Source organism: Beta vulgaris, chromosome 2 (genome assembly GCF_026745355.1).
Source record: "Beta vulgaris subsp. vulgaris cultivar EL10 chromosome 2, EL10.2, whole genome shotgun sequence".
NCBI lineage: Eukaryota > Viridiplantae > Streptophyta > Magnoliopsida > Caryophyllales > Amaranthaceae > Beta > Beta vulgaris.
Window position 1 is genome coordinate 5,422,007 of NC_079203.1, and position 12,465 is coordinate 5,434,471.

Here is a 12,465-nt window from a genome sequence, read left to right on the forward strand (position 1 = left end):
AGGACTTAATCTTATAGGATCTTCTGATCCTATCCAACCTCAAAAAATCACATGGTAGGATTTTAATACGATTTTACGATCCTACGACTTTACGATTCAATTCTATCGTAAAAAAATCATAAAGTAATTTCATATATTATATTTCTCCTATTAGATTTTGGTTGCATGTCACTACAATCTTATAGTATTGAAACTATTACCATTTGTTAATGAAATAAGTGGTTATTAATTTGTATAAATTTTTAACGTGAGTTTCTGATCATATTCTAGCATAACTATCTCTATTTTACGGAATTGTAGGATCTTACGATCCTACGATCCGACCCTGCTGATTCGATTTTACTAACCCTTATGATTCAAAATATGATCCCGATCTTGATAACATTGCTTTCTCATACTTTTCCCTTTTCCTCTACCCCCTTAATTTTAAACAAACTTAAACACATCAGAGGACCATTGGCCCCTTATTCACCGAAAAAGAAAATGACATCATCAGATAACATATGCACGTAATTAAAATCCACACCTTAAGAGCTATGGTAAAATGACCAATACAATATAAGGGAAAAATAATGTGAGAGAACTAAGTCCAACAAGTTGACGGCAAAAGAGCTATTTCGACCCAAAAACACGTACAACATCAACAATAAAGTTGTAATTCACTAGTTATTCCATATGCTCGCCAAATTTGAAAAAACCCAGAGGCGGCTAAAGTTGCAAAAATAAGAGTCTGAATACCACTTGTAAATAATCCAAGAAACATGACAGGTATAGGAACCACTAAAGGTACTAAAGAAACAAGAACCACAATTACTAATTCATCCTGAATTTCTGCTAGTAGATCCATAATCAAAAAAGTGAATGTAAGCAAATAAGAATTCTGATTCATATCAGTCCCTTATACTTAATTGTTTTCAATTTTGAAAAATTGCTTAACATTTCTTTGTTTCCCTTGTTGGTTCTTGTATACTTCAAGATATTCACCGAAAGTATACTTACGGTATTTGGGAGGGTTGCTTTCGTTAGTCAACTCCTCTATGGGTTCGATAGAGGTATCGTTCTTGGGCCCAAAGAACATTGCAAACGATACTCTCTTTTTCTTGTTGATTACTGCTCGATGATGTACACTTTTGAACTTATCATTGCTTAAGACCTAAACATAGGGGAAAAGGAAAATAAGTATTATTGCAAGTTAGAAATATTGTATTCTTAGTTATATTCAACTTATATTCAATCCATATAAGAAATAATAAGTTCATATAAGTTCAGTGTTCAGATAAGGTCTAATAAGACAAGATAATTTCAATTTAACAAAAATAAAGTTTGAGACACTCACGAAATAAAGTCTAATAAGTTCAGATAAATTTAGATTACGTCTTATAAGTTATAAGACTTAATAAAGTCTAATAAGTTTTGATAATTAAGTTCCAATAAATTCAAATAGAAAAAAAATAAGTTGAAAAGTACATAACTTTTTAGTCGTACACCCACCCCATGGAAACTCAACCGTATTGCAAGTTTTTGCAATTAACGCTTTTAAGTTGTTTTTTTTTTAATATATAATTTGTGGTATATTTTATTATATAAGTTGAAGTTACAATCAATACAAAAATAATACCACCCATGCGCAAAGGAGGATGTCTGCTGGAGCTAACGACCAGACTTCATGCTAAGACATCATCCTTAAGGACACCCCACTATTACACCAGAAGCAAAATTATGATAGGTAGCAGACGAAACATGACAGAATCATAACCAAGCAAGAAAGTCATTTTCGCAGTGAAGATCTTGCTTTGCTAGAGAGTTGGTCATCACGTTTGTGCTCCTTCCTTTATGAATAATTTGAGCCTTGAGTTTTGACTTGATAGCGTTCCTGAGAAAGTTCAGCATAAAATTTAGATTCCAAGGCCACCAACCACATCATTACACCACTTGACGACTTTTGCGGAGTCCGATTCAAATATAATCGGTTGAGCGCAAATAGCAGGAGATGAGATTGATATTGTAATGGCTCGATAGATTACAAAAACTTCAGCAGAATTGATCTCCACAGGCGGAATCGAGCACGACAATAAACACATGAATGCTCCTTCATTATTACTAAGAACTCCCCCAATGGCGCTTAGATGATAGATAGGGTCGTAAGAAGCGTCAATATTCCACTTTCAAATAGAGGAACGATGGAAGGCTCCAAAGAGGGTTATCAATACTATTGGACCTCGGCTGAGCATTTGAGACCTTTGAATTCCACTTCAAGCAGTGCGGATTTTGAAGAACTTCGTTAAAGGAATAGGGGAAACCATCATTCCATCCATTCAACCACCAGCATAACCGTAATATTAGCAGTTCTTGAATTTAATTGGGAGTGCATGAAGTGGTATTAAAAATCTGAGTGTTCCTCTCTTTCCAAAGAGACCACCGAATGATGAAGAAAATTGACAATCATACCTTCTCGAAAAAAAGAATCCGCAGACACATAGTTCCATTAAAGAAAGAGATCCTTCAAGGTTCGAGGCATATCCCAAGAGACATCCCACAGGGAGAGGCACCAATGCCAGATCAGCCTTGAAAGTTCGCAACGAACAAAAAAGATGGTCATCGGATTCCACACACTTGTTGCAAAACACACACAAAGCGATAGCGGCGCAGATGATGCCTATTTTTGACAGTTTCTCTCTCGTGTTTAGCTTGCCCAAGATGGCAATCCAAGAAAAGATATCAATCTTGTGGGGCACTAAACCTTTCCACAATTTTTTCAGGTTTTCCAAAGAGAGCATGGGGAGATTTTATCTAGTTCTCTAATGAAAGATTAAACAAGAAAAGGCCGAATTTAACCCGAGCCCAAATGAATTTGTCAGGCTAGCACGTATCCGAAGAGACATCTTTCAACATCTCATTAAGTTGGCCCAACTCTTCTAAGTCCCGGACTCTTATGTGAACGATTCTAAGATAGGCTCCATTGCCATAGGAGCCCATCCCAAAAGCCCATTGAGGCCACCGTGCCATTGGGCCGCTAGAGAGCAAGTATTGAGCATAGCGTTCCCAACCCAGATTTGGGTCCAAAACAAGGTGGATGCGACATCTCCAATCCACTTTGTTGTTTTTGATATAGCTAGATTGTTCGTTGTAAGGTGCGAAAGAACAGAGAGGAGCAAATGCTCTTCCAAGGCCCACCACTCTTTGGGATTGAAGTGCCTTAGAGTTGTGAATGATGAATATCCATACTTTTCTTTAACAACCCTGCACCCTGAGACCAAAGGTTCCCTAAAATACCTCCAAAACCACTTGAATAAGATGGAAATGTTGCGATGAAGTACGTTTCCTACACCATGCCCACCATAGCTTTTTGGTAGTTATATCAAGTTCCATGCCACTAAAGGGAAAGAAGAACCCCGACATCACCACTCCAAAAGAATTGTCATTGGATTTTGACAATTTTTGCAACGACTCCCTTAGGAATAGGGAACAATGACATTTAATACAAGGGGATACTAGCCAACAATGCTTTGATCAAAGTGATTCGTCCTCCCAAAGAGAGCATCTTGTACTTCCATGAGGCCAATTTTTTTATTCATTCGTTTAATGATGTAATCCCAAGCATTCAATAGAGACATCTTACCTCCTACCGACAAACCGAGATAAGTGAAGGGACAATTGCCAATCTTTTATTAAAGAGAGTCCGCCGCAAATTGGAGCCAAGAGGGATCCACGCACATTCAACCCAAGATGCTACTTTTGTGAAAATTGACTTGCAAACCCGATGCGAGATGAAAGAGTAGCAAAGTCTTCTTTATGTTCAGAAGATGCTAATGTTTAGGGAAAAAAATGATGGTGTTATCGGCGTATTGGAGATGTGAAATTCTCATACCACCCTTCGAGATTTCTACCCCCTCACAAAGCTTCAAAGAAACTGCCTTCTGTATAAAGAGATTAAGCGGTTCGATCACAAGATTGAAAAGGAAGGGGGAAGGGGGGTCCCTTGTTTAAGGCCCCGTTGCAATTTGAATTGAGCAGTAGGAGATCTGTTGAGAGGCCGGAAGTCGAGGCACTCATTATGCAAGCTCTAATCCACGAGCACCAACGCAGGGGGAACCCATTTGAGGCAACACCCACTCCAAATAACTCCATTAAATACAATCAAAAGCTTTATGGAAATCAAGCTTTAGAACCACTACCTTCTCTTTTGATTTATTACAGGAATCGATCAATTCACTAGCTATTAGGGCACCATCTAGAATTTGCCTTCCTTTGATAAAGGAAGACTAAAAAGGGCCAATGAGATGATCCATCATTGCTAGCAAACGTCCTTCCATGAGTTTAGCAATAATCTTGTAAAGGCATCTTACCATGCTTATCGGTCTGAGATCCTTAAAGTCCTTTGGAGACTTTATTTCCGGTATCAAAGCAATGAAGGCACTATTGCATCCACGAAGAAGTCTACATGAGGTCCAAAACTCCTCAACAATGCTATAAATATCATGTTTGATCACCTCCCAAGAGCTTCTGATGAAACTAAAATTAAAGTCGTTTGGGCCCGGGGCTTTTTGAGAGTCACAATAACTAACTGCAGCATTAATCTCATCATGAGTGAAAGGAGCAACTAGAATAGAACAGTCAGTCGGGGAGAGTTTGTTAAAGCACAAACCATTAAAAGTGGGTCGGACAAGATGCTCTTCCTTGAAAATATGTTGAAAATACGATACTGCTTCAACCTTTATGTCATTCGGCTTGTCAATAACATTCCCATCCAAAATAATGCTTTGGAACTGAGTTTTGCAGCGCCTTATTGTAGTAAGGGTGTGAAATTATCTAGTATTCTGGTCGCCTTCCTTGATCCACTTAGCCTTTGAGTTTTGAGCCCAATAAGATTCTCGACGTTTAAGCCATGACCATAGATCAAATTGAGCGGCATTCCTTTCCTGCTAGTGTGCAAAAGACGAGAATTTGCAATAATATCAAAATTTTTAATTTTATCCTAAAAAAATATGATTTTATCATCAATAATACCGAAAACTTGGATGTTCCATTGCTTGAGATTTTCCTTGACAACACTCAATTTTTTAGTGACAGAGAGATCGTGACTTTTGGACCATGAATCTTTGATGATATTCATACATTGTGGATGAGTGAGCCAACTGTTGAGAAAAGGGAATGGTCTGGGTCCCCAATTAGAATCATTGGAGCAGGGGATAAGAGGTACGTGGTCGGATAGGTTTTTGTTTAGAAGTGAGAGCTTCAAGGAAAGGAAAGCAGTGATCCATTCGAACTGGACCAACAGTCTATCTAATTTGCTCTTTGACTGGCCCCTAAACCAAGTGAAGTGTCCATTTAAGGCATAGATTTCAATAAGGCCCATGTCAATAATAATGAAAGCTTCGAACTCGTGAACCCCTTGATTAGAGATTGCTTGACCACCCCTTTCAGAGGATTTTAGCACTTCATTAAAATCCCCGATTATGAAGCAGGGAGAATTTTGAGCGAGAAAATAATCAAAAAAAATTCGCCATACCAATGCTCAATTTTCAATGGAGCACGAATTATAGATATTGATGATGGAGCACCTGAATTTGGCAGAGATGGTGGTGTGCCACTGAGGCCAATCCAGGGGCGTGACACATTGCTTGATGATAGAGAAAAGGAGCTTGATTTCCATAGGGAGATAAGGCCTCCTGAGTTCTCGAGGGATGGGCTAAAAAGCCATTCAATATCCCCTTCGTTCCAAATTGAGTTTAGGATGCGATTATCAAAATTTTCCATCTTTGATTCTTGCACAAAAACAAACCAAGGTTGGATATTAATGAGTTTACGCATGGAACTTTTTTTGATTCTCGCATTGAGGCATCTGCAATTCCAAGATAGTGTAATCATCTGGATTTTTCGGAATGAATGACAGGATTTGATGGATTAAGCATCTTTGATTTTATCAGCCATCCAAGTTGATTTTTTAAGCTTGATATCGCCACAAGGCGATTATGCAACTTATAGGGAGGGCCATTGAAAGTAATGCCAAGTTTCTCAGGGAGCTTAATTGTATCATCGACAGTGATTGAAATAGGTGGAGATGATGTCGGTTTTTTGGAGGAGGGGAGTTGATTTGAGATGACTTTAACTTGGATGGGGGTGGAGGTTTACGTCTTGAGATGGATTGTGGTGCTTGGACTTTTTGGATATCTTTTGGGCTCTTTTTCCTTCATGGGCAGATTTCAGAGGAGGGGGAATGTTATCTTCAAACCCAGGGAGAACAATGGCCCAGATGAGAATGATGAGGGTGCTTTCGAATTGGGCTTGCAAAGAGAGATGAATCTGTTTGAGATAGGTAGTGAAAGGTCCGAAGGATGGGGGAAGTTAGGTTGTGATTTGTAATTTGTGGGATTGGAGTGGAGTGAGCTTTAGGAAAAAGCGAGGGCCCGTGCCCCTTTACTGAGCAAGGGGAGGGGATTTTCGAGACTAATGGATGGGAGGCGGGTGATTTGTTTGCAAAGGGTGGGGTCACATGACTTTTTGGGACTGACACTTGTGGAGAGGGAATAGTCAATGCTGACATATTTTGTCTTTTTGGGGCTAATGATATTCGTGATGATTGGTTCGGGAGAGGAAAGGGAAAAGTTTGTTTGTGCGCAAACTAGAAGCTCAATACAATTGGTTGCTCACCCCAGAGGATGATTTTTCCGGCGAGGTTTTGAATGGGTGGGTTCTGGCGATTCTTTGTGGACTATGACTGGTTAAGGGGTAATTTTTAGCCCATCTTCAAACACATAGATTTGGAACTTTTCCCATTGATATCCATGGCAAGTTTGGCGTTAATCTTGAATAAAACATCAGTGTATATTGAAACACTAGCATGGTCATAATTTGAATGATCTACTAACAAAACACGATCAAATATGCACCCAATATTATAGAAGTTCTTATATCCCCATGCCGATAGTGGAACGCTATACACTTTTAGCCAAGTTTCACGCCAAAGGGACGTTGATGAATCATTTACATCTCTTAGTTCAAGAAACCAATTTTCAAGCCATTTACTATCAATCATGACAATTTTGTTTTCCTTGGTAGCAAAAGTTATTAGATGTAACATACCGGCCTCCTAAAGGGTGGATGGTGAGACAGTTGACCCCAGCAACAAGGATCCCCTCTAGGATGGAGTTTGAAGGCTGAGGAGGATGAGGTGACTCCAATAACACTTCGACTTAGGAATTCTTCATTATCTAGGTTTTTCTGACCATTTGTTATTAGAAACCAGTCACTCTCAATCTCAGAGGCGCGTAAACTGTCTTTGATGTCCTCAGTATCAGTCCCAAGAAGTCGAGAGCTCATACAACGATGCCAACTAGATTTGGAAAAGAAATTCTCTAGTTGAGGGTTCATTTCATTCAGCTCTTCCGGGGTAATGGGGTTGGATTTGGAATTGTCAGATGGAGGAGGGTTAAAGGGCTTCTTGACATGGGGTTTTTAGTGGTAAGGAGGTGGAGAAGGGGGGTTTATTGGGTATATGGTTTTGGATAGGTCTAGGATCAGTGACTTCTTTATATGAGCGATGGTCTCTTTTGGCTTGTGCATGGGGAGGTATGGGTTTTCGAGTATTCAAAACGTGGTGCGAGAGGCCAGAGGGTGGGATTTGGATTCGGATGATGGTAGGAGATTCTGTCGTATTTAGCCGGTTGAATGAGAATATAATGGAGGTTTCCAATTCTTTTGCCATTCAAATGTTGAATTGAACTCGAGAGAACTGGTATTTTCAAACTGGACGAATGCAAATTTATGCCTCCATTTGTGCTTTATGTTTTGCACAATGAAGATGCTGGTGATTCTGCCATGTTGGTGAAAGAGGGATTCCAGGTCTCTTGTTGAGGGTAGATTGGAGATGAAAGCAATTTTGGTGGATATGGGGTTTGGTTTTCTCTTCGGGTGGTTCATTGTATTCCATTTATGAAGATTCTTAGTTTTCCTCACACACCCTCTCTCTAATTCTCTCATCCTCTCTCTTTTTTCGAATGGCAGTTTAAGTTGTTACTGGATAGAATAATACATGTTATGGAAAAAATAAGTTGAAGCATACAAAGTCCTTTAGTAGTTAATTCGGATTTCGTAGGACTATTTGATAACTTGTGTTTGGAATACAAACGGTTAACTTGATATATCCTACTTAAAATCTTTTTTAATGGTGATAAAGAAAAACGAACTCCAAAACCAAGAAGATGAACGGCTGATTGACTTTGTTAATGGTGAATTGGTGATAAGGAAAAACGAACTCCAAAATCAAGAAGATGAACAACTGGTTGACGTTGAACAACAATTTGTTTTCAAAAAAATTTCGAGAAGTTAGTATTTCTCCTTTTATGTTCTCAAGGTTAGTTATTTTACTGTATAAGATGAGATTTGCAACTTACCTGCATTTGCTCGGCCAAGTTTATGACAAAGAGCACCAGGGACGGGATCCACCGCCATCCATTTATCTTGTTTACGAACATGGAGGCCTGTAACGTCTCCTTCTTGCAATATAACTGTAAGTACCTTTTTCATGTAACATGGAATCATGTGTTCATATGAGAAAAATTCATAACATTCAATGCACCATATTAGACCATGACATACTTCTTCCATTGCATAATACATGGGACACTTATCTATGCTAATATATTAAAAAAATTTGAAGTTGTGTAGTATAGGATTTGATTTCGAGATCTCAAGAAAATATGCTGAAGTCTTAACAATTAGACCAAATAACATTTAGTGCTATCATCTTAAATTATAATATTAATAAACGAAAATTTTCCTTATCTGGGACGTAGCCGGAGTCTAATAACTAGTTATTTTCTGAAAACATGGCCACTTAGAGCATCCTTATTCATGAGTGAGAAATAAGATCAAGTTGATGATCATGAAAAAAATGCTCTTAATCACAATTGAGAAAAAAATTGTAAGGTGAATGGGGGTGATTGGGAGAAAAAAAAAAAGGGATTGGGTGAGTGAAAAGATGAACAGGCGTGCGAATGAGACCCACTGCCTGATCTGACGAAAATTAATTTTTTTTGGCTTTCTCCAAGCCAAAACGGTCATTTTGGCTTGGGGAAAGCCAAAAAAAATTGACTTTAGTCAGATTTCTGACGCGCACGTCTTGTCAAATTCTGACAGGTGACAGAAATAATACAATTATAAATATTAAAAATGTAATATCTTAAAAAATACAAAGCGAAAAAAATTAAAAAATACCAAAGGTTCTATTTTTAAGAGATCTACAATTAGAGACCCATTTTGTAACATTTTATATGAAATATCTTCCACTTTTACACTTTAAAAGAAATAAACAATATTTTTGTACATTTAATTTAGTTAATGCTAAAAACGCTAATTATGTATTTATAGATTAATTTTTTATCAATTAGTAATGAATATTTAATATTACTAAAAAGTAAATAATAAAAATATTGTATGATGGTGGTTGGGTCATGAGAGAAAAAAAGTAGTTGGGTGGGGTCAAAAGGTAAGAGATAGAGAAGAAAAGTAGTTGGAATGATTGAAAAATGGTTCATTGTTAAGGAGATGAGTGGCAAAAGATTGTGGGATATTATTTTTTAGAGAGAGAAAGTTAGAAAGAGAGTGGGGTGATTAAGTTTTTCACTCATGAGTAATGGTGCTTTTACTATTTTAAGGTCTTATAAAATTTGACCATGAATTATCACATAATTTATGGTGGAAAAAAGTCATATGATCAGGAATATTTGTCAAAAAGCACTGTATATAAACTCTATTGAAGAACTACCTTATAGAAAATGTTATAAGAAGCAAACTTTCAAAGCAAAAACGAGATTGTTGACTCCGACGATGGCCCAAGCATTTCTTAGGACCCAAAATTTAAGTAATTCAAGATAGCTAATGTTTTAATTTTAATAATTAAGAGTAATGTGAGGGTGAAACTTAGGAAGTGAAATATCCAAATTTACCTTTACAAAATCTCAAGTATTATTTTATTTCAGGATTTATCGGTAATGATGGTATAATCTAGAGATGAATTATCTCAATTTTCAAATAAGTGACTTAATTGGTTTTGTATTAGCTAGAAGCGCTTCATATCTCTAACTATTACTCTATCAATTTTATTTTAATCTATACACTTTTCATTTTGATTCGTTTCTTTTTCATAGACACACTGTTGTTTTTTTATATATATATATATAACATGTCCCATCTATTTATTCCTCTTTTTTCACCCATGTGGTGCACTTTTTAATATAATATTAACCCACCTTATAATTTCTCTCTCCACCTTTTTAGTTGCTCTTTCTCACTTTTCAATTTCTCTCTCTCACATGTAGGTAAGGCTGTGCACCGGTCCAAAACTGGACAGGACTGGAATCACAGATTTTTCTAGACCAATCTAGTTTCGGTTTTGGACCGAATTTTGTGATTTTTGCAAATTTTCATTTTTTTTAAGAGTTGGTTTTTTCTTGTCCCTCTCTTATTTTATAATATTATTCTTCTTCTCAATACTAATTCATGAACTATTTTTACCCTCCTCTCATGGTACTTTCATATTAATATTAATTTTAACGGTTTTTTCACCATATACCCTTTATAAAAAAATTTGCACCAAATACCCTTACAAGTTTTCAAATTCACCATATACCCTCCACTTTTCAAAAATACATTCACTTGCCCTTAATGACTAACAACGTTAATTCGTCAGTCATTAACCCCTAATTTCCATTCTAACCCCAATTAAATCATCTAAACCTAACCCTCTCTAACCTTAACCCTAACTCTAACCCCTAATTAACACTAACCACCCAACCACCATCCCTTCCCCATCCCTACCTCTTCCCTTTCCCCCACTTCCCCACCACCCCAACAACCCCAACCCCGAAGCCCCCGTCCTCGCATCCCCGCAACACCCCTCCTTTCGGGGTGTCTTGTTGCCCAAGTTCTGAAAAAAAACAATTTGATTGACTCCGAAAGACGAACCCCCTCAGACCTCAGTTCTTAAACTCACTGAGTTTTATCGTTTTCGATTCCATAAGAGAGAAAAAACCAACTTAGACATTGTTGAAGGAGAAGAGAGATAAAAAATCTCGAGGTACAATCGAGCAATTATTGTGTTTTCAGCTGATGGCCATCTCTTTCAAGTGGAATACGCGCTTGAAGTAATAATTGCATTAAGGCGATTCACGACAGTAGTAAGGCGGCAAGAGTGAGGTTGCAGGGAGGGTTGTTGTGGGATGTGGGGAAGGGGAGGGGACTGCGGGGATGGGGGGGGCTTCGAGGATGGGGGAAGGGGAGGCTGCAAGGGCGGAAGGGATGTTGGTTTTGTAGTTAGGGTTAGGGTATTAGATTAGGAGTTATGGTTAAAGTTAGAGTAGGTTAGGTATAGATGAGTTAATTAGGATTAGAGAGGGGAGGATTAGGGGTTAATGACTAACAATGTTAACGTCCATCAGTCAAAAAGGGCATGTTTTGCATTTTTTGAAAAGTGGAGGATATATGGTGAATTTGGAGACTTGCAAGGGTATTTGGTGCAAAAAACATTTGTCAGGGGTATATAGTGAAAAATCTGTAATCTTAATATAATCTCCGAATTTTAATATAAGCTAGTTGAAAGTTTAATTAAACTTCTTTATAGAAATACCAAAAATAAAATATTTTTTAAACTAACCAGTTTTTTCGGATCGAAAAAGTCCGATTTTAGACGGGACCAGAGAACCGGATTCCAAATTTTGAGGACTGAAGACAGGACCCGCATTCACCGGTTCGGTCCAGTTCCGGTTTTTTTGTCGGTCCGGTCCTAAACTACACGCCCCTACTTGTAGGCTTTCTCGTTAGTTCTACCCAAAAGTAATTTGAGTAAATTAAAAAAAAAATGGCGGGAGTATAAGTTATAACATGGGGATTTATGGAAATTCAAGGGAGTAATATAAGATTCTTAATAAGATTGTAGAAAATATAAGGCTTTTAGATTTGTTCTAACTTCTAGATGTTAGAAATTTTGAGTTTGTTGTATATTTGAAAGAGTGGTGTTTTACTTTATTTTATTTTTAACAAACTTTGATGAGGCAAAATTCGCAAAAGCATTTACTATTGGATTGGGACTCTGTTTATATAGAAGGTGATCTAACTTGGTAGTAAAAGGTATGATATTTTAATTAGATGGTCATGGAAATTAAAACCTTATGCACAACTTTTTGAGTTCATCAAAATAGAAAGAGGAATATCATGTCAAAGCTTATATATATGTCGCCATGCGGGCTCCAATTCTCAAAGATGAATTATGCACTAGGGTGCACAATGCTCATCGTGCACCCCAAAGAACATACCATTCATATAAAAGAACATGAATTTTTTTCAACAACGTTTCAAGATAAAAAGGACAACACAATTTTAAATTAAAGAACATGTAAATCTCGAATTTAGTTTAAATTAAAAGAACTTACATTTTAAATTCAAGTTTGAAAAAAGGAATATTGCCAG

At 37.3% G+C, this 12,465-nt stretch overlaps 1 protein-coding gene across 1 annotated transcript in view; it reads right to left on the reverse strand.

Annotated features, from left to right (window-relative positions):
* Nucleotides 1–710: 710 nt before the first annotated feature.
* The window catches only part of LOC104887614 (protein DOWNY MILDEW RESISTANCE 6-like), a 40,217-nt gene continuing 28,462 nt past the window's right edge, over nt 711–12,465 (reverse strand). Inside the window, exons 3-4 of the mRNA XM_019248200.3 lie at nt 8,394–8,517; nt 711–1,153 (exon numbers count right to left, since the gene is read on the reverse strand). Of these exons, the coding sequence (XP_019103745.2) occupies nt 1,140–1,153; nt 8,394–8,517 (138 nt within the window). The 3' untranslated portion in view covers nt 711–1,139. The remainder of the gene's footprint in view (nt 1,154–8,393; nt 8,518–12,465) is intronic.